Below are 27,704 nucleotides of genomic sequence, written 5' to 3'. Positions count from 1 at the left end.
ATGAGGTCCCCCCCAAAAATTGAGACCAGACCCTTATCTGAGCATGTTTCCAGATTCCAATAAGCTCCTTGTCTGCAGGCCCCCACAACTTCTAGGCCATGGTTGTGGGGAACAGACCCTTGTCCTCATCCATACGGAGACAAAGTGCTTTGCCAGGTGCAAGGTACCACCCCCCACCACCCCCATGTTGAGGGCATGTGGCCTGGTATGACATGAGGTCACCCCAAAAATCAATACCAGACCCTTTTTCAAGCATATTTCCAGATTCCGATAAACTCCTTGCCTGCAGACCCCCACAACTACTAGGCCGGGGTTGTAGGGTGGAGACCCTTGTCCTCAACATGAAAACACGATTTACTAAAGGCAAAAAGACTATGGGGGTTATTTACGAAAGGCAAATCCACTTTGCAGTACAAATGCACTTGGAAGTTCAGTCGCTGTAGATCTAAGGGGGACATGCAGGGAAAATAAAAACAGCATTTTAGCTTGCACATGATTGGATGATAAAATCAACGAAGCTTCCCCTCATTTCAGATCTACCCCTTAGATTTACATTGACTGTACTTCCATGTGCACTTGTAGTGCAAAGTGGATTTGCCTTTCGTAAATAACCCCCTATGCACTTTGCAAAGTGCAGTTGCACTCTGCAAGTGAAATTGCTCCAGAGCTTAGTAAATGAGCAGTGTGGTGCAAGCAAAAATGATGTGTTTTTTTTTTATTTTCCTTGGATGTGATTGGGTATTCTTTGCAAATGGAGCTTTACCTCATTTACTAAGCTCTGGAGCACCTGCACTTGCAGAGTGCAACTGCACTTTGTAAGTGCACAGTCTATTTTGCCTTTAGTAGATCAACCCCAATGACTATATTGTACATTACACATTACTCCTCACCAAAGTGGCCATTGTCTTAAGAGTTGCTGGTTGCTAAAGAGTCTGTAACTATTCTAGTGAAGGTCTTCTTTAAGGTTGGCTCAGACAAAGGGGGTTATTTACGAAAGGCAAATCCACTTTGCACTACAAGTGCACTTGGAAATGCAGTCGCTCTAAATCTAAGGGGTAGATCTGAAATGAGGGGAAGCTCCCCACAAAATGCTGTTTTTTATTTTCCTTGCATGTCCCCCTTAGATCTACAGCGACTGCACTTCCAAGTGTACTTTCAGTGTAAAGTGAATTTTCCTTTAGTAAATAACCCCCAATGTGTGCAAAATCATATGTAATTAGTTTTTTTTTTAACCCTTTCATGACTAAGCCTATTTTTGAAATTTGGTGTTTACAAGTTAAAATCCATTTTTTTTGCTAGAAAATTACTTAGAACCCCCAAACATTATATATATTTTTTTTGCAGAGAATCTAGAGAATAAATGCCGATTTTTGCAATATTTTATATCACACGGTATTTGTGCAGCTGTGTTTTAAATGTAATTTTTTGGGAAAAGGGACACTTTCATGAATTTTAAAAAACAAAACAGTAAAATTACCCCAATTTTTTTGTATAAAGTGAAAGATGATGTTACGCCGAGTAAATAGATACCAAACATGTCACGCTTTATAATTGCACGCACGCGTGGAATGGCGACAAACTACGGTACCTAAGAATTTCCATAGGCGACGCTTTAAATTTTTTTTACGGTTACCAGGTTAGAGTTACAGAGGAGTTCTAGTGCTAGGATTATTGCTCTCACTCTGACGATCGCGGCGATACCTCACATGTGTGATTTGAACACCATTTACATATGCGGGCGCGACTTCCGTATGCGTTTTCTTTGCTGCATGAGCTTGCGGGGACGGAGGCGCTTTAAAAATTTTAATTTTTTTTTCTTATTTATTTTATTTATTTTTATATTTATAAATTGTGTTTAAAAAAAAAAATGATGACATTTATTGCTGTCACAAGGAATGTAAACATCCCTTGTGACAGTAATAGGTGGTGACAGGTACTCTTTATGGAGGGATCGGGGGTCTAAAAGACCCCCGATCCCTCCTTTGCACTTCAAAGTATTCAGATCGCTGAAAACGGCAATTCTGAATACTGTGTATTTTTTAAAAACCGGCGCCATTGGCAGCCGAGTAAACAGGAAGTGACGTCATGACGTCGCTTCCGTGTTTATGATTAGGAGGCTGGAACGAAGCCGCCCACCGCTTCGTTCCAGCCTGCACCCAGCCGCCGAATACAGCCGATTGGTCATCGGGCCTCCCGATGCAACAGGAGGCCCAGTAAGAGCGGCGGGAGGCGGGATGTCCCCTCCCGCTCCTCTGGTATAACAGCCAAGCGGCTTTTAGCCACATCGGTTGTTATACCAGGAAAGCCGAACGCCCGCTCTAAACAACGGTACCGGGATGATGCCTGCAGCTGCGGGCATCTTCCCGGTATAACCCTGGAAAGCCGAGTACGCATATCTGCGTACACACGATTGGATTTTCCGACAACAAAGCCGTGGATTTTTTTCCGAAGGTTGTTTTCTCAAACTTATCTTGCATACACACGGTCACACAAATCTTGTCAGAAATTCCGAACGTCAAGAACGCGGTGACGTACAACACATACGACGGGACTGTAAAAAAGAAGTTCAATAGCCAGTGCGCCACTCGTGAAGTTGGCTGAAAATTTGAGAACCTGCTCTCAAACATGTGTTGGCGGAAATTCCGACAGCAAATGTCCGATGGAGCATACACACGGTCGGACTTTCCGATAACAAGCTCACATCCAACATTTCCCGTCGGAAATTCCGATCGTGTGTATGCGGCATAAGACTGTTTTATGGGTACAAGAATGCTTTTGTTTTATTTAACCTTGCTACTTTAAGCTCCTCCCACTGGTAATGCAGTTTGGCCACATCCACCCTTCGCTACAACGTGCTACACACCTTGCATTACTACTCTCCTTGGGGCACCCAAAGGTGTCCCAAGTCTTTTACAATCCTATAGTATTATACTACGAAAAAAAAAAATCGCCGTGCATTGCTAAAGTGTTTGGGTTCAGGAAAAGGTGGACGTGTAGGGTCGCAGAAGTCGCCATTGCGACTTGGCCCCATGCTGTAGGGGGCCTGTGTCCCCCCCCCCCATGCCTGAATTGTTAGAGCTGCGGCTGCATATGGGGCTGAGCTTCCCGATCCTCTGCTGATGGGTTAAAATGGCAGTGCAGGAGCTCAATCCCACAGTGTTTAAACTGAAAGTGAAAGCAAGGGAGAGGTGTCTTGCACAGTGTGTGCTCTCTGCCTCCCCCTACAGTGCAGTACCCGGCATGGAGAGTGAAGGTACAGTGCTGCTGCTGATTTTTAAGAGGGCGATCTATATATGTTAGTATGTGTGTGTCTGTGTGTCTGCATGTTTGTGTGTGTGTGTGTTTTATATGTGTGTGTGCGTTTATGTGTGTGCATATGCACAAAAAAAAAAGTTAATTAAATCCACAAGGGCTTTTTTTTTACCACTACTATTCCTTTACATTGGCTTTTAAATTTTACAAATGCACCAATTTAGAATTTGGATGAAAGGTTTAGCACTGGGAAACGCTTTTTCAAAGATAAAAAGTGCATTTTATCTACAACTATATAGATCAGAGCAAAATGAGGGAGGAATGAGGAGGAAAGAGGGACAGAGGGACATTGCTCCAAATCAGGGACAGTCCCTCGAAATCAGGGACAGTTGGGGGCTATGCATATGTGTGTGTGTGCATGCATGTGTGTATGTTTATATTTGTGCATGTGTGTGTGTACTTATATGTGCATTTTTATGTGTGTGTATGTGCGTACATGTCAGTTTACATGCGTGTGTATGTATACACATTACTTTTAATCCTGACCCCCTTTTTCTTTACGGTCAGAACTGATTTTTTTAGGGCGGGTTCATATTACCAACAAGAAAATACCATTCCTCTGAAAAGCGATGCAGGCTCAGATCGCTATTCAGAGGCATTTGACAGGCAGTGAAGGGGCAATATGCTGCGCCGTGACTGGTAAAATGTTGAGAATCACTGATACAGAGAAACTGATCTCTCCATTTTCCTCCTGCAGCTGCTGAAAGCCTGCAGGAAGGAGAGGAGAAGTGGGGGAAATGGAAAGATCAGTTCTTTTATATACAGCTGCCCCCCGCCACTCCTCTCTATGCAGCTTCTTTCCACTGCCCCCTGTGTGCTCTCCAGCCCCCCTGTACTTTTTCTGCCCCCCCCCCATGCTCTCTCCTGGCCCCTCCACTTGTCCCCACAGCTCCGCAGAGTCCCCCCCCCCTCTCCTGCCAGCTGCTGCAGGGTATCTGTCAAGATGAAGCCTTTTCTGAATGGAGAGTCAGTGATCCATACCGATCACAGACTCAGTCTGGACAGTGCTGATTGGCCCTGTGCCGATCACATGCACCCTTCCAAAGAAAAAAAAAAGAAAAAACTCTCTAGCAATATACACTAAACTGATCATGTGCAGAGTGCCCCAAAGGCTCTGTTTTATCAGGAGACGGATTGGGGACAGTGGAAGAAGGGGAGAATCAGAGAAGACAATATGCAACAGCCTTTTTACACAATTTGCAGAATTAACCCCTTAGGTTCCACACTGAGTATAACAAGCATGCTTTACTATACTATATATACAGACCGATTTTGCTGTTGTGGGTTGAGTAACACTTTAAGTTATTCAACTGTGAGTGGTCCTCCACCTCTAACCGGGTGTGTCAGTTGGGACTGAGTGGTTTTAAGAGTTGCGGCAGAACATCATCACCAGCTGCTTCTTCGGGGTGGAGGTCCCATTCATACCTCAGCGTTTTGTAGCTCGAAGCTCCAAAACGCTGGAGGAGAAAAAAGTCAATGATTCTCCATGGAGTTGGTTCATATCTCCACTCCGAGTCGCCTGAAGCCAAACGCCTGAAGCTCAAAAGTTCTGGAGCTTTTTTTGTAGCCTGAATCAGGCAGATTTGAGCATTGTTGGTGTGTTGTTATTCCCATAGAAATGAATTGCGAGTTTTTGTGCACATCCACTCGTTTTTGTTTTTTTTTTTTGCTCAAATTAAGAAATGTATAAAAGAAAATAGTAATAATATATGAATAAATAAATGCAAAATAAATACACAAATAACTAAAATCATCATAAATAAAATAAATTAATAATGTATAATAATACATAAATAAAAAAATAATTAAATGTACTATTATTATTTTCAATAAAAATGATAATAATAAATAAAGACCCAAACCCGAACAAAAAATAAATAAATTACTATAATAATAATAATAATAATAATAATAATAATAATAATAATAATAATAATAATAATAATAATCATCATCATCATAATAATTTATTTATTTTGTGTTAGGGTGTTTGGTTAATTATTATTATTATTATTATTATATTTTTTAAGGGTTAGGGGTTAATTATTTATTTATTAATATTAAGTATTCATTTATTGAATGTATTTATTATTTATTTATGATGTATAGTTATGTGTGTATTTATTTTATCTTTATTATTATTATTATTATTATTATTATTATTATTATTAATGTTAGTAGTGGTATTAACATCCTAACAAAAAAATAAATAAATACATAACCCTAACCCCTAATCCTAACCCTAACTACTAATCCTAACCTTAACCTAACCTTAACTCTTAACACCTTACCCTAATGAAAAAATAAAAAATAATAATAATAATAATAAAAGCTAATGGAAAAGCTAAAAAAGTTGAAATACCTACAAACAAATGATGCAAAAGATGATAGTTTTCTCTATTGGCTAATAAAAAAAATGCCCAAGCTCAAAAACGTTTTATAAAAATGTGCAAGTTGTGCATAAAAACACACCAAAATTGTGCATAAAAATGTGCAAAATAACTCTGGAAAAACACTCAAAGATGCTACGCTCAGGTGTGAAAGCAGGCTGAGTGCTACAAGTTTATTTATGGGGCTCAACTTGCTGCTTCTGGCAGAGGCATAGTTTGAAGCTTGTGGGCCTCGATGCAAAAGTTGACCTGCCCCCCCCCCCCCCCACTACCACCCACCACTTCCACCCTGCGTGAGTTTTGAGTTCCTCATATCAGAGAACAAGGATTACTGCTGGCGAATCAGAGGACAGGGGTCACCGCTGGAGAATCAGAGGACAGGGATCACTGCTGGAGAATCAGAGGACAGAGATCACCGCTGGAGAATCAGAGGACAGGGATTACCGCTGGAGAATCAGAGGACAGGGATTACAACTGGAGAATCAGAGGACAGGGGTCACCGCTGGAGAATCAGAGGACAGGGATCACCGCTGGAGAATCAGAGGACAGGGATCACCGCTGGAGAATCAGAGGACAGGGATCACCGCTGGAGAATCAGAGGACAGGGGTCACCGCTGGAGAATCAGAGGACAGAGATCACCGCTGGAGAATCAGAGGACAGGGATTACCGCTGGAGAATCAGAGGACAGGGATTACAACTGGAGAATCAGAGGACAGGGATTACAACTGGAGAATCAGAGGACAGGGATCACCGCTGGAGAATCAGAGGACAGGGATCACCGCTGGAGAATCAGAGGACAGGGATTACCGCTGGAGAATCAGAGGACAGGGATTACAACTGGAGAATCAGAGGACAGGGATTACAACTGGAGAATCAGAGGACAGGGATCACCGCTGGAGAATCAGAGGACAGGGATTACCGCTGGAGAATCAGAGGACAGGGATTACCGCTGGAGAATCAGAGGACAGGGATCAACGCTGGAGAATCAGAGGACAGGGATTACAACTGGAGAATCAGAGGACAGGGATCACCGCTGGAGAATCAGAGGACAGGGATCACTGCTGGAGAATCAGAGGACAGGGATCACCGCTGGAGAATCAGAGGACAGGGATCAACGCTGGAGAATCAGAGGACAGGGATCACCGCTGGAGAATCAGAGGACAGGGATCACCGCTGGAGAATCAGAGGACAGGGATCACCGCTGGAGAATCAGAGGACAGGGATCACCGCTGGAGAATCAGAGGACAGGGATCACCGCTGGAGAATCAGAGGACAGGGATGACCGCTGGAGAATCAGGGACCCCTGGTAGGTCATTTGGCAGAGCTCCTTTCCCATTCCAGCACTGTATACAGCTCCTCCACCCCACACTACACATGGCTGAAATCACATTCCTTTACACACAGTCTATCAGTCTTCACAGGGTATATTCTGGCTTTTATGTTGCTGTTCTGACCTGTGAAATCCCTTGGTCAGAACGGCAGTGTAGTTGCAATAGGCAGATACACCCTGTGCAGATCGTGGCTGACTGGCTGTGTTGTAAAGGAATGTGATTTCAACCCTGCAGAGGAGGAGCAGTATAGAGTGCTGTAATGGGAAAGGAGCACAGCAGCCGGGCATAGCATCCAGGGCGGAGGGAGTGGTCAGGGGGCTTTTAGGGGGGCACAACTTAGATGGGGAGGGCAAAGCCATGTGACACAAAATCTGGAGCCTGCAGCCCCTCAGGGGGTGTTAAGGGATTTGCTTTAGCAATTTCTGACGGGTTCTCTGTCAGTGTTGGGGGAAGGTCACCTCCCGGAGATGTGTGTCTTCTCCCCAGTTCTCAGAGAAGTGGGGTAAGCGGACATCCCCGGGTGGGAGGGTACAGAGAATCGCAGCTAGTGACTAGAAGACAATGAGCGGTGTCATACCTCACCAGTGACCTCGGTCCCATTGTGGCTACAGGACGGCACTCTCCTCCTCTTGCCTCGCTGAGCTCGGTTACCATTCCATGTTGCCAGCACACAGCACAGACACTTCCCCATCCTGGACTGTTCTCACCCCATGCTCCTCTCCATTCAGGAAACGGCTCACAGCTTCTTCCCAGCCAATGAGAACAGAGGAGTGTGGACTGTGGAAGGCAGTAGGAGCCCAGTACAAGAGCATGGCTGTGGGGCCCTAGGGCAGATCGGAGCTGGACTTTGTGGAGGATATGATAATATGACAGGGAGGCTGCAGGGGCCCCCTGGAACTAGGGGCAGGGTTGCGATTGTGACCCCTGTGACCCCTTATGCTACGCCCATGGCTTCTGGTACTACCCAGATATAATGACCAATTGTTATGTCATGTGTTTCCAGTATGAGACCAAAAGAAATTAAACTAACAAATGTAATTTAACCATGTCCAAAACAAAATCCTTTTTCTCTTAGAAATAGTTATATCTGGACACATTTATAAGTATATGTTCTGGTCAAACAGGTGAAAAGCAGGGGGGAGAATTCATCAGGAAAATGTACTTCAACAAAAATTACATTTTGTGCTTTATTTATTAAAAAAATTGTTACATGGGTAGGTGGATATGTTGTCCTTAGCAACAGCATATATTTCAAGTTTCATTTTTCCATTAAGCTAGGAATTGAAAATGAAATTCTAGTGGCCATGGTCAACAATTTTTTATTTTTCCTTTTGCTCCTCTTATTGTTTTCCGCCTATAATTTTGACACCTTAATGTTCTTAGAATGCCGAGTACCCAAATAATGTTCCAGGGGTTACAGATAAATGCTAGTTTTTTCGCGTTGCCTACAAAAAAAATATAAATAAAAACCGGTGGCAGTGGAAATATGAAACTAATAACTCATAAAAGAGGCTGTTTTGAAGCATAACTAATAAATAATGTAGCGAACGGCTGGGATATCATTCAACAGACTGCACTTAAGTTCCCAGCACACTATGTGGGGAGTTCTGGTTATTAACATCTGTGTGTATCATCTTCTGGCCGCCGCCGCCGCCGCTTGCAGAGATATGAAGATGGGAAGATGGGCAGCGGGAAATACATTGATTAGCATATTTTTTTTTTCCTGTGTGCGTTTCTGTAATGTCTACTGTTTTATTTAGCTCCGGTGGCAGAACAGTGCAAAATAAAACAGCGTGAAATCAGCTAAAGGGGGGAAAAAAATAAAAAGCAAACAATTTATTTCATGATGCACGTTTCTGAACCTTTAATAATATTTGTCTATCTGCTGTTTGTTACTTCCGAAGTTGCTATCAATGCAGAATAAAGAAAAGCCTGGAGCAACAGCATGCAATGCTGTAGGCAAAGGGCGAACATGACAGTGGGAACAGGGTAAGGGTTAATGTTTGAGGATTATGGTGGAGCCGAGGGGGAGGGAGAATTAGGGGAGGGGACATTTAAAAGGGCTTCCCGCTCTGGGAGGGATAGCAGAAGATCGTGGAAAGTTCAGGGAGCAGGTCAGTGCCACACCATGTCTGACTTAGAAGGGCTCATGTCCCAGTTAAGGGAAGAAGCGGCGGTGCGGGGGGCGGAATGGCTGCAGGAGACCATCTCAGCAGCGATCCGGGCTCCCAGCGCGCCAGCTAGTGAGGGAGAGAGAGGCAGTCACAGAGCGCGCCGCTCCCGACCGCCTGAGCGGTTCTCACCGGACCGCGTTACTAATTCACAGCGGCACCCGGGTAACATGGTGCCAAATGTACAGGGGGGCCCACCAGCGAAACGATCGGCGGGAAGAGAGCGGGTCAGCGGGCGGGCGGCCCCGACAGGACAGGAGAGGATCCCAGCAGGAGGACGGACAGGAGATAGGCCCAATAGTGGCAGACGCGCGGGGAGCGCAAGCCCCGCCCCCAGGAAGACGGCGGTGAGCTCCGCCATCGCTGCCAATGCAACGCCTGCAGTTGTCCCTGGGCCTTCCAGCACTTCGGCAGGGGACAGGCAGGATAGAGGGAGGAACAGGACTGGATTACTACCAACCAGAGCGGAGGCCGGCAGGACTGCGGTAGCCCACACCGGTCCTGGGAAGGCTGTCCGGAAGTCAACGGGCGGATTCGCTGCGCGGAGGAAGGAAAGGATGGCGGGTAGTGCGGCAGCCGCGGTCAACGTCCCGGGCGGGCCAGTATCTGATGCGGAAGAAGACGCGGGTCGGAGCGAGGGAGAAGAGATGTCCGGATCGGAAGAGGAGACGGCCCAGCTGCACAGGAGGATGGGGCCAGGAGAAAGCAGACGGTCGGCTGATGGGGCGACACCTATGCAGCCCGGTGAGTTAACACATGATACTGCAAATGCTAGTTTAAATAATGCAACAGTGTCAGGAGCTGGGGTTGGAAGTTCGGTGGAAAGTAGGGTAGGAACTGACAAGGGGGGAGGTGCTCCGGGATTTTTGGGTTTTTTGACAGGAATTAAGGAGCTTGTGCAGAGGCTGGAGGCAGCAGAGAAGCCGGCGGGGGGGCCAATAGCTGCATGGGTACCGCAGACGGAAAAGGAATTAGATAACGCAGGGCGGGGGGCCATACCTACAGTTGCAGCCGATGTCGCGGTGCCGGCGCAGGAGGCCGTGGCGAGCGTAGCAGCGCAGGGGAAGGACAAGGCGGCGCAGTCAGGGGAGGCTGCGGCGAGAAAAGATATTGTTAGGTTGGCGGACGCAGCCCGCTGCGAGGTGTACGTCTGCTACGAAGGACCGTTGGGGGCTCACCTGAAACAGGAGGTTCGGGAAAAATTATGGAAGGGTGAGTATGTTGAAATATTTTCATTACTGCCCTTGGAAAAATTCAACCTCGATAGAGTCAAGCCGGATGATTCCAAAAAGGAAGACGAGGAAAAGAGGAGGTATAGGCTGATACCTCGGACATTTACGAATTGGTTGCAAGCGTTTGCAATCATGGCTAGTGTGATAGGGGAAAAACAGCCGGAACATTGTTCGGCGCTTTTCTGCTATCAGGACGCAATCGGGGAAGCGTATAGAGTATATGGGGGTACGGCATGGTTGAGGTACGACGAACAGTTCAGGCAGCGGAGAGCAGTGCGCCCGGAACTACGTTGGGACCACAAGGACATCAGTCTGTGGATGCGTTTGATGACGACGGCGAGGGCACCGAATCCGTTTTTTCAGGGGGGAGCCGGTGGACCGTCAACCCAGGGACATGCGGCTGGAAACAAAAAAGGGGTCTGTTGGCAGTACAATTCCGGGGTTTGCAGGTTCGGAGGATCATGTAAGTTTAAACACGAATGCTCCGGCTGCGGGGGAACACATCCGTCATCCAGGTGTTTTAAGCAAGGAAAAGGTCGTCAGGGAGAAGCTGGGAACAAAAGGGAGGACTCCGGTGATGGTGGAAAGGATGCGACCGTTTCTCGGTAAGTACCCTGACAGGCAAGCTGCACGGCTATTAGAAGAAGGTTTTACGGTAGGATTTAGGATTCCATGCAATCTAGCAGCTGTCCCCCCAGTACCCAAAAATTTAAAGTCAGCCTTGCAACATCCGGAAGTGGTTTTGGAAAAACTACAGAAGGAGGTTGCATTGGGTAGAATGAGCGGACCTTTTCCAGTGGCGCCAGTGGCGGATTTGGTGGTATCACCTCTAGGGGTGGTGCCCAAAAAAGAGCCCAATAAGTTTAGGCTCATTCACCACTTATCCTTCCCAAAAGGGGGATCCGTGAATGATGCCATTGACCAAGAAGCGTGCTCAGTGACGTATACGTCGTTTGACGCTGCGGTGAGGTGGGTGCGCCACTACGGAAAAGGGGCGTTGATGGCAAAGGCAGACGTGGAATCAGCTTTTCGACTCCTGCCAGTGCACCCCGAGAGCTTTCGGTTACTGGGGTGTCATTGGAATGGGGGATTTTACGTTGATCAATGCCTACCGATGGGTTGTTCGGTATCGTGTGCGCTGTTCGAACAATTCAGCTCCTTTGTAGAGTGGGTAGTAAGGGATGTATCCGGAGTGAATTCGCTAATTCACTACTTGGATGATTTTTTATGCATTGGCCCGGCGGATTCTAGAGTCTGTGCAGTGCTACTAGCGTCACTACAGCACATAGCAGAAAAATTTGGCATTCCATTAGCAGCCGATAAGACGGAGGGACCCTGCTCGGTCATCACGTTCTTAGGTATTGTATTAGATTCGGATGCGATGGAATGCAGATTGCCTGAGGAGAAATTGGAAGATTTGCGGAAGGAAGTGGCAGGTTTGATAGGTCTGAAAAAGGTGCAACTGAGACGGTTACAATCGGTTTTGGGCAAGCTGAATTTTGCTTGTCGCATATTACCGATGGGGAGAGTGTTTAGTCGCCGGCTGGCGGCCAGCACGAGTGGGATCAAATCCCCAACTCATTTTGTTCGTTTAGTTAAAACACATAGGGAAGATCTCAGGGTCTGGAATACCTTTCTGGAATCCTTTAACGGTAGGGCAATGTGGATGTCGGGTCCAGTCAGCAATTTTGACTTGGAACTATTCACTGATGCCGCTGGATCAACAGGTTTTGGGGCGTTCTTTCAAGGGCGATGGAGCGCAGGTCCATGGCCTCAATCGTGGGTACAAGAGGGTTTCACGAAGAACCTGGTATTGCTGGAACTGTTTCCAGTGGTACTGGCAGTTGAGTTATGGGGCGCATCGTTCAGGGATCTGAAAGTGCGTTTTCATGGGGACAACATGGGGGTGGTGCAAGTGATAAACAGGGTCACGGCGTCATCTCCGCCGGTGATTAGGATGCTGCAACACTTAGTGTTAAGATGCTTACAACTGAATGTCTTCATTCATGCTGTTCACTTACCGGGGGTGGAAAACGTAATTGCTGATGCGTTGTCTCGCTTCCAGTGGGACAGGTTCAGAGAGTTGGCGCCGGAAGCGGAGCAACAGGGGGTGCCTTGTCCAGACTGGCTGTGGGAGATTGCACTGGAGTCGTCGAGGGATGGATTAAGCGGTCGGTAAGTGGGGCTACTTGGGCAGCATACAATAGGGTTTGGCAGGAATGGATGTCCTTTGGGCGAGCGCTGAGGGAGGAACTTGTAGGGCAAGGAGTGCGTTCGCTATTACTGTATTATCTGGCAAGAAAATTTAACGAGGGTGCGTCGGTATCTGTGATCAGTATACAGCTAGCTGGTTTAGCTTTCCTTTTTAAGCTACAAGGGCAGCCCGACTTCACCAAGGACTTTTGGGTGAGACAGGCGTTGAAAGGTTATCGGAGGGCGGCGGTTCAGCGCGATTCAAGGAGACCAGTAACTTTCGAGATACTGGGGGGTATTGTGGAACAATTGAGGGGGGTCTGTTCGTCTGATTACGAAGTTAGCTTGTTTAAGGTAGCTTTTGTATTAGCATTTTTTGGGGCATTCAGGATAGGGGAGTTGGTTAGCCCTTCAAAAACAGTGCAAGGAGGAGTTGGTTGTAAAGAGGTTACACTTGAGGAGGACGGGGTATCGATATTCCTACGGAAATCGAAGACAGATCAGGAGGGGAGAGGCAGGATGGTGCGAGTTTATTCCATCCTGGGATCCCCTCAGTGCCCAGTGGGTGCAGTACGGGAATTTTTGAAAGTGAGGCCGGACTGTCAGGGCCCTTTATTGATACATGCAAATGGAGATATGTTATCGCGTTTTCAGTTTATTGCTGTTTTTAGAAAATGTTTGCTTGGGCTGGGACTTGAGGAGCGGGAATTTTCATCACATTCATTCCGGATAGGTGCCGCAACAGAGGCGGCCAGATTGGGTATGGATGTGGAAACAATAAAACGGATTGGGCGGTGGGAGTCTAACAGATTTCAATCTTATGTGCGACCTCAACTAGCGGTAAGATTGTAAGGAGTTAGGTTGTTTTTGTGGTTTTATGGCCGGTGGGACAGTAGTTAACTGGTCAATGTTGAGCATGGTTTGTTTTCTTTTAATTTCAGGTGCAGCTCCAAGAGTGGTCTGGATTATGGGCCATTCTTATGTGTGTTGGGGGGCTCGGAGGGGAGACGCCCGACCTGAGGGTAGGCAGTTAGGTTTTGATGGACGGGAAGTGTACTTAAAATGGTTTGGTATACCGGGGATGTTGTGGGGCAGGTTGGTTCAGGAGGTACAACGTTATGCAAACAGGGAGGGCCCTCCGGATGTGCTGGTAATACATGTGGGCGGCAATGATCTTGGTATTCGCTCAATGATAGACATTACGCGAGACATTAAATTTGACGTCTGGCGCTTAGGGAAGGAATTTCCAAAAATGATCATTGTCTGGTCGGACATGGTTGCACGCATGTGTTGGAGAATGGCCAGGTCAGTGGAGGGGGTGAATAGAGCTAGGAAGAAGATTAATAGGGAAGTGAGTAAATTTGTGGTTAGTTGTGGAGGGTTGGCAATCAGGCATATGGAACTGGAATTCGAGACATGGAGGTACTTAAGACGAGATGGGGTACATCTTAATGAGGTGGGGACGGATTTGTGGGCTTTGGGCATACAAGACGGTATACAGCGAGCTATTCGGGTGTGGAGGAGCACCCAAGAGTAAGGTATTACTATTGGGATGCTTTGGCGGGCGTTGGTCTGGGCAAGGGAAGGAAGATGGCTAAAAAGTAAGAGTGGGGATCCAACGTTGATATGGGTCCGGAGGTTTTTTGGTTCCCGGTTAGCCGGGAAGTGATATGGGGCACTGCAGTCACGGCAGTCTCTGAGCCAGCTTGTCGGCTTGAGGCCTATTGGAGATTTTTGGTTGAGGGCTGCAGTGCTATAGTTGTTATGGCCATCAGATGGATTTGCTAAAGCTATTGCTCAGACCAACGTTCTTTTTGATCCAGGTTGCATAACAGATGTTTGTTTTTCTTGATGACGGAAGTTTTATATTTTTGATAATATAATTTTATGTTAAGTTAATAAAGTAGGCTGCTACGGCCTTTGTTTTATACTCCAGAAGCTGGTGTGGTCTCATTATTGGGAATAGGAGTATAATGGTTGGGTAATGTTTAATAGACATCTGTTATCCAATAGTCATGTTCCTAAATACCATTATAGAATGCTAAAACTGAATTTGTTGTTTGTGTATGTGATTGGGTATTCTTTGCAAAACAAAATTTCACCCCATCCAATAAGCTCTGGGGAACATTCCCACGCACACGGCAACTTCCCTTGGAAAGTGAACAGCCTATTTGCCTTTAGAAAATCAATCCCAATGTGAACCAAAAGTGAAAAATTCCATTGTGGGGCTGAAATTAATATACTCTATGTGGCTATTTCTTTTTTTATCAAAGTAGTTGTTTTGTAAGTTCTGGTAGATCATAAGCTTAATAATAGTATGCAATGTCTAGATGCAGTTTCCAAAGCAAGCAAAGTCCTTTCTTGTATTAACCACGTCAAGACCGCAATACGTATATATATATATATATATATATATATATATATATACACACACTATATTACCAAAAGTATTGGGACGCCTGCCTTTACACGCCACTTGCCGACCGCCGCACGCCTATGTACGTCCAAAGTTTGGCGGCGGATATCGTTGTTATGGCAGCAACTAGCTGCCATAACTCCGGTATCCCCGTTTTCGTGCGGCAGTCGGCTTTCAGATAAAAGTGGTCTCTGCGGCGCATTCGCCGCGAGATCACTTTTATCGGTGGCGGGAGGGGGTCCCCCCCTCCAGCCGCGATCTGGTGCGCTCCGCCGCTTACCGGAGCCGTCGGTAGCGGCGGAGGCGATCGCGTCTGTCTCCTTGCTGTGCCTGGAGACGAGTGAGGCTAAGATGGCGCCCACTCGTCTCCATGACATTGCAGGGCGGAAGTGACGTCAAAACGTCACTTCCGTCCAAACGTCTTAAAGGCACATTTTTTTCAATGTCATTTTTTTAAATGCCTTTTTTTTTTTTTTTATTGCATTTTAGTGTAAATATGAGATTTGAGGTCTTTTTGACCCCAGATCTCATATTTAAGAGGTCCTGTCATGCTTTTTTCTATTACAAGGGATGTTTACATTCCTTGTAATAGGAATAAAAGTGACACAATTTTTTTTTAAAATGGTGTAAAAATAAATAAAATCATGTAAAATAAATAATAAAAATAATAATTTTTTTTTAAAACCCCCTGTCCCGACGAGCTCGCGCGCAGAAGCGAACGCAAACGTGAGTAGCGCCCGCATTAGAAAACGGTGGTCAAACCACACATGTGAGGTATCGCCGCAATCGTTAGAGTGAGAGCAATAATTCTAGCCCTAAACCTCTTCTGTAATGCAAAACATGCAACCTGTAGAATTTTTTAAACGTCGCCTATGGAGATTTTTGAGGGTAAAAGTTTGACGCCATTTCAAGAGCGGGCGAAATTTTGAAGCATGACATGTTGGGTATCAATTTACTCAGCGTAACATTATCTTTCACAATATAAAAAAAATTGGGCTAACTTTACTGTTGTCTTATTTTTTTATTCAAAAAGGTGAATTTTTCCAGAAAAAGCGCGCTTGTAAGACCGCTGCGCAAATACAGTGTGAAAAAAAATATTGCAATGACTGCCATTTTATTCTCTAGGGTGTTAGAAAAAAAACAATATATAATGTTTGGGAGTTCTAAGTAATTTTCTAGCAAAAAAACCTGTTTAAACATGGAAACACCTAAATTCCAAAACGAGGCTGGTCCTTAAGTGGTTAATGGCATCCCAGTCTTAAGCCTTGTACACACGATCGGATTTTCCGCAGACAAAGTGCCAGACTTTTGTCTGAAGGGCGTGTGCCGTGAACTTGTCTTGCATATAAACGGCACACAATTGTCGGCCAACAAACACGAACGTAGTGACGTACTACGTGGAATTTCAGCTCTTGAGCGCCACCCTTTGGGCACCTTCTGCTAATATCGTGTTTGGTGAGCACTGATTCCGAGCATGCGTGTTTGTACTTTGGACTTTTGTGTGACGGACTTGTGTACACACGATAGGAAAATCTGACAATAGACCGTTGTCAGCGGAAATTTTATAATCTTGCTATCCAACATTTGTTGGCGGAAAGTCTGACAACAATTGTCTGATGGAGCATACTAATGGTCTGATTTTCAGCCAACAGTCTGTCATCACACAATTCCTGGCGGAAAATCCGATCGTGTGTATAAGGTTTTAGTCTGTAGGGTTCAATATTGAGTTGGCCCATCCTTTGCAGCTATAACAGCTTCAACTCTTCTGGGAAGGCTGTCCACAAGGTTTAGGAGTGTGTCTATGGGAATGTTTGACCATTCTTCCAGGAGCCCGTTTCAGGCACTGATGTTGGACGAGAAGGTTGGCTCGTAGTCTGCTCTCTAATTCATCCTAAAGGTGTTTTATCGAGTTGAGGTCAGGACTCTGTGCAGGCCAGTCAAGTTCCTCCACCCCAAACTCACTCATCCATGTCTTTATGGACCTTGCTTTGTGCACTGGTGCGCAGTCATGTTGGAACAGGAAGAGAATCAAATTTCTTCATCAATTTAGGCTAATGGTAAAAAAAAATCCCAGTAAGCGTATATTGATTGGTTTCCACAAAAGTTATAGTGTCTACAAATTATGGGATATTTTTCTTTCTTTTTTGTTTTTTTACTAGTAATGGCGGCAATCAGCGACTTAAAGCAGGACTGCGACATTGCAGCGGACAAATCGGACACTGTTGACAGTTTTTGGGGACCAGTGACATTATTACAGTGATCAGTGCTAAAAAATTTTTAAATTATGCACTGTTAGTGTACTAATGACACCGGCAGGGAAGGGGTTAACATCAGGGGCGATCGGAGGGTTAAATGTGTTCCCTGGGAGTGCTTTCTAACTGTGGGTGGGGGGGTGCTTTGACTGGGGGAAGACAGAGATCTATGTTCCTGCTTAGCAGAAACACAAGATCTCCATCTTCCCCTTTCACAGAACGGTGATCTGCCTTGTGTACATGGGCAGTTCGCCGTTCTGCCTCTCTCGAGAACGATCACAGGGTGCCGGTGAACATCAGGTCTGCCGGACCTGCCTATTGGCTCCCGCTGTGTCCAATCACAGGAGGAGCGGGTTCGCGGGCGGCATGCGTGCGCACCCTAGACCCGGAACTAGAAATCACAAACAGGAACGTGATTTCGCCCAGGAGGGCCGACCCTGCTGCAGTATATCTGCATGGGGAGGTCCAGAAGAGGTTAAAGCATAATAAAACCTCCACAAAAAAAAACTAAAATGAGACCTGAGAAGCTTTAAGCCATAATGTGCTAGTATGCACAGCATTTTACCTTGCAAGCAATCCCCTCCACCACTGTATTGTCAACCCTCTTATTCGTGGCAGGCGCGCCCATTTGTTCCTGCTCTTCCTTCTGGGTTTGGACTCTTCGTTGGTTAAACTGGCTAGGCCAGGGTGACGTAGCTCCCACCATTGTGCACAAGAGTTTAACTAACGAAACTCCCAAAAATATTCACTTTAAACTTCCAACAATGCAGCAGTTACATTTCTTGCCGGCCGTTGTCATCTTCTCCCCAGGTTACTTCCAGGTGCACGTTTTGGGCCTTGGGTTGGTTGGGAATGACATCATCCTGCACATGTGCATGGGAGTCAGTCATTCCGGCACAGCTGGAGTGTCCTGGGAATGCATTGAAAATATTGTTGCACCAGGAATGCCTTAAGTTTATTGTTGCTGGCTCCTGGAGGTCCTGCTGGTTGTAGGGGGCTCTACTGTTGCTGGTTGGGGGTCTATTGTAGCTGGGGTAGATCTATTGTTTCTGCAGGGGGAATTATTTTTGCTGGGGTGGGATCTATCATTGCTGGCTGCAGGGAATCTATTTTACTGCCTTTCTTGTTATCATTAGCAAATTCTATACAAATCACTTAGCACGGCAAAATGATAATTGGTTTTGTATGCTCGAAGAGGGTTGTTACTGGGAGGTGGTAAGGGAGCGGAGACAAGAGACCAGGGGCGGACTGACCATTCGGGCATTAGGGCACTGCCCGAGGGCCCCATTCCACTAAGAGGCCCCATCAGGGTTGCCAGCCTCAATAAAACCAGGGACAGTATGTGAAAATCTGTGTTTTTTAAAAAATCCCAAGATTATAGCTGCCCCGCCTCTCCAGTACCTTTTTACTGTGTGTATGTGTATTCTGTGTGTGTATACTGTGTTTGTATATTGTGTGTCTGTGTGTGTATACTGTATGTGTGTATACTGTGTGGCCCCATAATCTATTGCCTGGGGGCCCCATAATCTCCTACTGCCCGGGGGGCCCCGTAATCTTCTCCTATTGCCCGGGGGCCCTATAATCTCCTATTGCCCAGGGGCCCCATGAGTTGTCAGTCCACCCCTGCAAGAGACAATGGGGGTTATTTACTAAAGGAAAATCCATTTTGCACTGAAAGTGCACTTGGAAGTGCAGTCGCTGTAGATCCGAGGGGGACATGCAAGGAAAATAAAAAACAGCATTTTAGCTTGCACATGATTGGATGATAAAATTAGCAGAGCTTCCACTCATTTCAGATCTCCCCCTTACATTCAGAGCGACTGCACTTCCAAGTGCACTTTTAGTGCAAAGTGGATTTGCCTTTCATAAATAACCCCCAATATGTAAAGATGTGTAGGGGACAGAGACAACGGTGTCACGGGGAGTGTGTGTGTGGGGGGGGGGGGTACCTGCACCTATTCTCTGGGGAAAAAATGCCCTGGACAAGACTAATATGTTTTACATCTTTATTTTAATTGCACTTCAAGAATTGTTATTTTCAGATAAAAGTAAAGATAAAAAATGTGGCGCTACCTCAAATCAAATTTCAAAAGTAGAAATTCAATAAGTTCCAGCAAAAGGTATAATATATCTCCACACCAAATAAAAATAATCCCAAATAAATAATTAGGAATGATAAAAAGAAAAACACAGATATAAAGGTTTTTTTTTAACCCAGATCAACAGTGCTGGAAATAATTCAAAGAATGTGTACACGGCAAAAAACAAATATAAAGACTCCAAATGCAAAGATAAACTAGGTAACAACCACAAATTAACACTACTACAAAAAAAGTGCAAAAAATAAATATGAAGGACCAATTTCATAAATAAAATTAATCTATAGTGTGCAAGGTGAGTACTAAACATAAATCAGCAGTGCTAGTGCAGACAAAAAATAAATAAAATATCAATTTTATATATAAATAATGAGATAACCCTACTGGGTAGTGTAACCAGATCACAGGTGCTGGCAGAATAAAAGTTGTGCAAAACTGCAAATACTGCACATAAAATTGTTATTTTATTTTATATTATCTCACAAAAGTGAGTACACCCCTCACATTTGTGTAAATATTTTATTCTATCTTTTCATGTGACAACACTGAAGAAATTACACTTTGCTACAATGTAAAGTAGTGAGTGTACAGCTTGTATAACAGTGTAAATTTGCTGTCCCCTCAAAATAATTCAACACACAGCCATTAATGTCTAAATCGCTGGCAACAAAAGTGAGTACACCCCTAAATTTCCAAATTGGGCCCAAAGTGTCAACATTTTGTGTGGCCGCCATTATTTTCCAGCACTGCCTTAACCCTCTTGGGCATGGAGTTCACCAGAGCTTCACAGGTTGCCACTGGAGTCCTCTTCCACTCCTCCATGATGACATCACAGAGCTGGTGGATGTTAGAGACCTTGCGCTCCTCCACCTTCCGTTTGAGGATGCCCCACAGATGCTCAATAGGGTTTAGGTCTGGAGACATGCTTGGCCAGTCCATCACCTTTACCCTCAGCTTCTTTAGCAAGGCAGTGGTCATCTTGGAGGTGTGTTTGGGGTCATTATCATGTTGGAATACTGCCCTGCGTCCCAGTCTCTGAAGAGAGGGGATAATGCTCTGCTTCAGTATGTCACAGTACATGTTGGCATTCATGCCGTGCATATTACCTTCGCAACACTTTAATGTATAAAGGATAAAAATTATGTACTCACGAGCAGCTAGCTGCTTTTGGACTACACATCCCACCATTGTAACTAGCCAGCTGATCTTGCTGGATGACACAATTGATGGACTGTACATTATATGCTTGACTTTATACTCGTTTGTGAGTATATCATTTTTATCCTTTGTACATTAAAGTGTTGCAAAGGAAATGCGCAAGGCTTGTGCGCCCTCTGTCTTTTTTCCATTTTAGAACTTGAGACCCAACATGGGGCAAATACCTCCTTTGTGTATGGGAACGATGACCAAGTTGGTGAAAAAATACTGAAATCATTCCACTACAGGAACTGCTGCAAGGCCACCTTTATCTAAAAGATTCAAGAGGGCTTAATGGATCCATGAATATTGACAAGAGAACCATGCAATAAAAAACGGAGAAGCTTTTAATGGACTGGCAGTGCTGAAATTAAAATAACAGCCATGAGCACTCCATAGTTCTACAATGTACAATCACAAGACAAAACTGTCAATGTCACTAAATTAATAGGTACATCTGGCCACCCCATCAAGAAAACAAATTAGGAGATGTTGGAGCCTCCTTCCCACAAAAGCAAAATGTGACTTGCATACACAGAGTGACCCCATTTGTCTTTAACAAAGATAGAAATTAAGGTAAAAAAAAATAATAATAATAACTGTAGCACTACCCTATAGGATCCACATGGTAGATTAGGTTCTGCCTCGACTCTGACAACAACCTCAGCCCCACTGACACACCAGGTTAACCAAATAGATACTGCACCGCTACTGAGAGTACATAGTGAGTGTACAGCTTGTATAGCAGTGTAAATTTGCTGTCCCTCAAACTAACTCAACACACAGCCATTAATGTCTAAACCACTGGCAACAAAAGTGAGTACACCCCCAAGTGAAAATGTCCAAATTTGGCCCAATTAGCCATTTTCCCTCCACGGTGTCATGTGATTTGTTAGTGTTACAAGATCTCAGGTGTGAATGGGGAGCAGGTATGTTAAATTTGGTGTTATCGCTCTCACTCTCTCATACTGGCCACTAGAAGTTCAACATGGCACCCCATGGCAAAGAACTCTTTGAGGATCTGAAAAAAAGAATTGTTGCTCTACATAAAGATGGCCTAGACCAGAGGTAGGCGACTCGCCATGGTCGACCAAAGAAGTTGAGTGCACGTGCTCAGCGTCATATCCAGAGGTTGTCTTTGGGAAATAGATGTATGAATGCTGCCAACATTGCTGCAGAGGTTGAAGGAGTGGGGGGGTCAGCCTGTCAGTGATCAGACCATACGCCGCACATAGCATCAAATTGGTCTGCATGGCTGTCATCCCAGAAGGAAGCCTCTTCTAAAGATGATGCACAAGAAAGCCCACAAACAGTTTGCTAAGACAAGCAGACTAAGGACATGGATTACTGGAACCATGTCCTGTGGTCTGATGAGACCAAGATAAACTTATTTGGTTCAGATGGTGTCAAGCATGTGTGGCGGCAACCAGGTGAGGAGTACAAAGACAAGTGTGTCTTGCCTACAGTCAAGCACGGTGGTGTGAGTGTCATGGTCTGGGGCTGCATGAGTGCTGCTGGCACTGGGGAGCTACAGTTCATTGAGGGAACCATGAATGCCAACATGTACTGTGACATTCTGAAGCAGAGCATGATCCCCTTCCTTCAGAGACTGGGCCGCGGGGCAGTATTCCAACATAATGACCCCAAGCACACCTCCAAGTTGACCACTGCCTTGCTAAAGAAGCTGGGGGTAAAGGTGATGGACTGACCAAGCATGTCTCCAGACCTAAACCCTATTGAGCATCTGTGGGGCATCCTCAAGCAAAAGGTGAAGAGCAAGGTTTCTAACATCCACAAGCTCCGTGATGTCATCATGGAGGAGTGGCAGAAGACTCCAGTAGCAACCTGTGAAGCTCTAGTGAATTCCATGCCCAAGATGGTTAAGGCAGTGCTGGAAAATAATGGTGGCCACACAAAATTTTGACACTGTGGGCGGGGCGGCACAGTGGTGTAGTGAGTAGCACTCTCACCTAGCAGTAAGAAGGGTCACTGGTTCGAATCCCGACCACGACACTACCTGCCTGGAGTTTGCATGTTCTCCCTGTGTCTGCGTGGGTTTCCTCCGGGTACTCCGGTTTCCGCCCACACTCCAAAGACATGCTGGTAGGTTAATTGGATCCTGTCTAAATTGTCCCTAGTATGTATGAATGTGAGTTAGGGACCTTAGATTGTAAGCCCCTTGAGGGTGTAGGGACTGATGTGAATGTATAATGTATATGTAAAGCACTGTGTAAATTGACGGCACTATATAAGTACCTGAAATAAATAAATAAAAATAAAAAAATAAAAATTTGGACATTTTCACTTAGGGGTGTACTCACTTTTGTTGCCAGCAGTTTAGACATTAATGGCTGTGTGTTGAATTCTTTTGAGGGGACAGCAGATTTACACTGTTATACAAGCTGTAAACTCACTACTTTACATTGTAGCAAAGTGCAATTTTTTTCAGTGTTTTCAGACAAAAGATATAATAAAATATTTACAAAAATGTGAGGGGTGTACTCACTTTTGTGAGATACTGTGTATTTAAATATATATATACATCAACAAAAAAGGCCAATTTCAGTGCTTGAAATCACAACAGAAAGTGTCCATGATTAATTGGCAGGTGAGGTACAGTCCAGTGATAATACACGTGCATATAAAGTAAGCTCCTGAGGTGTTGTCATCAGGCTCTTGTATACATAGTTACATAGTTACATAGTAGGTGAGGTTGAAAAAAGACACAAGTCCATCAAGTCCAACCTATGTGTGTGATTATGTGTCAGTATTACATTACATATCCCTGTATATTGCGGTCATTCAGGTGATTATCTAATAGTTTCTTGAAGCTATCAATGCTCCCCGCTGAGACCACCGCCTGTGGACGGGAATTCCACATCCTTACCGCTCTTACAGTAAAGAACCCTCTACGTAGTTTAAGGTTAAACCTCTTTTCTTCTAATTGTAATGAGTGGCCACGAGTCTTATTAAACTCTCTTCTGCGAAAAAGTTTTATCCCTATTGTGGGGTCACCAGTACAGTATTTGTAAATTGAAATCATATCCCCTCTCAAGCGTCTCTTCTCCAGAGAGAATAAGTTCAGTGCTCGCAACCTTTCCTCATAACGAAGATCCTCCAGACCCTTTATTAGCTTTGTTGCCCTTCTTTGTACTCGCTCCATTTCCAGTACATCCTTCCTGAGGACTGGTGCCCAGAACTGGACAGCATACTCCAGGTGCGGCCGGACCAGAGTCTTGTAGAGCGGGAGAATTATCGTTTTATCTCTGCAGTTGATCCCCTTTTAATGCATGCCAATATTCTGTTTGCTTTATTAGCAGCAGCTTGGCATTGCATGCCATTGCTGAGCCTATCATCCACTAGGACCCCCAGGTCCTTTTCCATCCTAGATTCCCCCAGAGGTTCTCCCCCCAGTGTATAGATTGCATTCATATACCATCCAAGAATCCACACTGTGTGTACTAGCAGCTCACCTCAAATATAGACCATGCAGGTCTAGCAGCACTTATTAGTAAGTAATTACCCCCAATAGATCGCTAGGGTCTCTCCTGGCCTCTGGTCAGCAATAGCCATGTATGATAAAAATATTCCTCATAGTGTAGTAGTTCAATATAATTATAAAACATACATTCACATTAAAAGCAAGTAATATTCTACAAGAAACGACTTCCAGAGCTTATCGGTATATACACCTTCTGATCTCGGCTATGACCGGAAGTGACGTCACCTGGCTCCTCCCAATGTGTTGTGTCACAGATCACGTGACTTCCTCAAGGCTCAATTCCCAGATAACCTCTTATATTGAAAGTGTTTCCAACTTGTTTTGATGAAAGTGAAAAATCCCTTTAGATATTTACTTCTTAGTTGTTTCCTAATTCCCTGGCAGGTGCAGTCCTCAATGTCAAATGTTGTGATACAACTATTCGTTTAAATGTTTTTATTGAAGATCTCTGAATACTCACCTACATTTTTGATCTTTTTCTTTGGATTGTACATTGTAATCTAACCTGCTGGTAGCGAATGCGCAACTTTTTGTAGTAATCTTTTTTAAAACTTTAATAAAGATAAAGTAGGGAAAAAAAAAACCTTTATATAACTTCTATCAGAGATTTGTGTGGGTATGTAATGACTGAACTTTTTAAGACCTTTTCTAAAATGACTACATTTCTCAAGTGTCACCTCCTCATCTGTTTCAATTTGTCATATAATTACAGCCATGCATAAAATAAGATCTCATCTGTTTTAGATAAAACTATATATATAAAAAAAAAAAAAGTGTTAAAGCCGGGAACGTTTACAGCACCATCCAAAGTACAATCACAAGTTCTTACAAGGCTGGATCTTTTTTTAATGTGATGCATCTGGGAAAGGAACACTTACAATATTTCTTTCCTTTGGCAGCAGATTCATATGATTGCATATCATATATTATTGATGTTTATAGCGGCAGAAAAGAAGGCTTCTACTTGTTTAATGACTTGCCTAAATTCTGGATGTATAAATGGATGCAGGGCTGCTTGTGTTTCCAGAAGGTAACACTGGAAGATCAAACTGTCTGTTATTCAGGGATCAATTAAAGAGAGAAGCAGAATATCTAATGAATTCTCCACAGGAGAAACTCTCGTTGTTTAACTCATGTCAGCCCCCAAAAAAATCCCTTTGTAAATTATAACTCGCTTCCTGCTGCAAATTATAAAGAGCTGTGTGGAAACTAAGTGACAGAATGTTGCCTTTTGACAATGTTACCAGAGGTACACAGTTAATATCCTTCTAAATAAAATGAAGGTAAACAAAGAGTACAATGTAGTAAAAAACACCTGTAAAACTCCATGGCGGCTTTTAACAAAGAGGTACCATGGGCATTTGCTTTGGGCCCCTTCAGGGAAGAGCAACCACAATTAAAATAAAATCTGTCTTGAAGCTATGGATCCTACATATCAGTAGCAAAAAAATAAGAAAAAAAAGTTGCAATATAATATTGTAAACAACATAAATATATCTAAGTATATGTCTCCTTTCCCAGTCAATGCCTTCTATGGGGAAACGCGTTGGGTGGAGCTATAGATCTTGACATCATCACGCATCATCTGGCTGGCTTGAGCCAAGGCTGTTTTGAATTGTTTGTATACCTCTCGTGTTGAATGTCAGTGTCCATGGAAAACCTTTTTTTGAATAAAATTTTCTTAAGTACTGCACCATGAAGCCTCTCTCTTCTATTCCATAATATACATCTTTGCATGGAGTGTTTCCCTTGGAGGATCCAGGAAAATAATACCGCAGCAGTGCTGAGCGGGAGTAGGATGAAGGTTTTTGTCATCGCTGATTGTTTCATATGTTGTCGAATCTACCCCTCCTGTGTGTGCTCGTAAGATCTCTATGGATCCTACATATCAGTAGCAAAAAAATAACAAAAAAAGTTGCAATATAATATTGTAAACAACATAAATATATCTAAGTATATGTCTCCTTTCACAGTCAATGCCTTCTACAGGGAAACGCATTGGGTGGAGCTATAGATCTTGACGTCATCACGCATCAGCTGGCTGGCTTGAGTTTTTAATTGTTTGTATACCGCTCATGTTGGATGTCAGTGCCGATGGAAAACTTTTTTTGAATAAAACTTTCTTAAGTACTGCACCATGAAGCCTCTCTCTTCTATTCCATAATATACATCTTTGCATGGAGTGTTTCCCTTGGAGGATCCAGGAAAATAATACCACAGCAGTGCTGTGCGGGAATAGGAGGAAAGGTTTTTGTCATCGCTGATTGTTTCATATGTTTCCGAATCTACCCCTCCTGTGTGTGCTCATATGATCTCTATAATTTGAGATCCACCTGATCTGGTAAGCGGCGCTGTTTGCTTTGATTATTGAGGAACAGAACAAAATTGTTTAAATGTTTTTTTGATGCCCCATGAAGTTTTGTGTTTGGATATAACAACTTACAGCAGTCTATGGACAGGGCCGGTGCTAGACTATTTTGCGCCCTAGGCGAGACCAGCTACTTGCGCCCCCCCCCAGAAAAAAAAAACTTTTGTACCGCTAAAATATAATTTCTATATCTCTATATGGTATAGAAAGGGCGCAAAACAGTCTAGCACCGGCCCTGTCTATACCCCCTGTAATGTTTGTTGCCCCCTCATTGAACTGCCGTACACAGCGAGCATAGTTGCCAACATTTCAAATTCTTTTTTTAGAGAAATGGATGACAGCACAGGGCTCGGTGACAGCAGGGCAGAGGACTGGGCGACAACAGGGGACTGGGTGACAGCAGAGGGCTGGGCGACAACAGGGGACTGGGTGACAGCAGAGGGCTGGGTGACAGCAGAGGACTGGGTGACAGCAGAGGACTGGGTGACAGCAGAGCAGAGGACTTGGTGACAGCAGGCACAGGACTGGGTGAACACAGGGCAGAGGACTGGGCGACAACGGGACTGGGTGACAGCAGAGGGCTGGGTGACAGCAGGGGGCTGGGTGACAGCAGAGGACTGGGTGACAGCAGAGGACTGGGTGACAGCAGGGCAGAGGACTTGGTGACAGCAGGCAGAGGACTGGGTGAACGCAGGGCAGAGGACTGGGCGACAACAGGGGACTGGGTGACAGCAGAGGGCTTAGTGACAGCAGGCAGAGGACTGGGTAACAGCAGGGCAGAGGACTGGGTGACAGCAGGTAGAGGACTGGGTGACAGCAGGTAGAGGACTGGGTGACAGCAGGCAGAGGACTGGGTGACAGCAGGGCAGAGGACTGGGTGACAGCAGGCAGAGGGCTGGGTGACAGAAGGCAGAGGACTGGGTGACAGCAGGTAGAGGACTGGGTGACAGCAGAAGGCTGGCTGACAGAAGGCAGAGGACTGGGTGACAGCAGGGCAGAGGACTGGGTGACAGCAGGCAGAGGGCTGGGTGACAGAAGGCAGAGGACTGGGTGACAGCAGGTAGAGGACTGGGTGACAGCAGAAGGCTGGGTGACAGAAGGCAGAGGACTGGGTGACAGCAGAGAGCTGGGTGACAGCAGGGCAGAGGACTGGGTGACAGCAGGCAGAGGGCTGGGTGACAGCAGAGAGCTGGGTGACAGCAGGGCATAGGGCTGGGTGACAGCAGGCAGAGGACTGGGT

General features: G+C 45.0%; 2 protein-coding genes across 2 annotated transcripts in view; one reads left to right on the top strand and one right to left on the bottom strand.

The window, feature by feature from the left end:
- The window catches only part of AGBL1 (AGBL carboxypeptidase 1), a 1,138,256-nt gene that overhangs the window by 502,792 nt on the left and 607,760 nt on the right, over positions 1 to 27,704 (bottom strand). The window lies entirely within an intron of this gene.
- Positions 9,001 to 13,666, top strand: LOC141131300 (uncharacterized). Its single transcript, XM_073618425.1, has 2 exons — positions 9,001 to 9,949; positions 12,503 to 13,666. Exons 1-2 carry the CDS (start codon positions 9,034 to 9,036, stop codon positions 13,480 to 13,482), a joined length of 1,896 nt encoding a protein of 631 aa, XP_073474526.1. The 5' UTR covers positions 9,001 to 9,033; the 3' UTR covers positions 13,483 to 13,666.

This window comes from Aquarana catesbeiana, linkage group LG03 (genome assembly GCF_042186555.1).
Source record: "Aquarana catesbeiana isolate 2022-GZ linkage group LG03, ASM4218655v1, whole genome shotgun sequence".
Lineage (NCBI taxonomy): Eukaryota > Metazoa > Chordata > Amphibia > Anura > Ranidae > Aquarana > Aquarana catesbeiana.
Note: the sequence above shows the minus strand (reverse complement) of the source record. Positions and strands in the feature narration are given on the sequence as shown.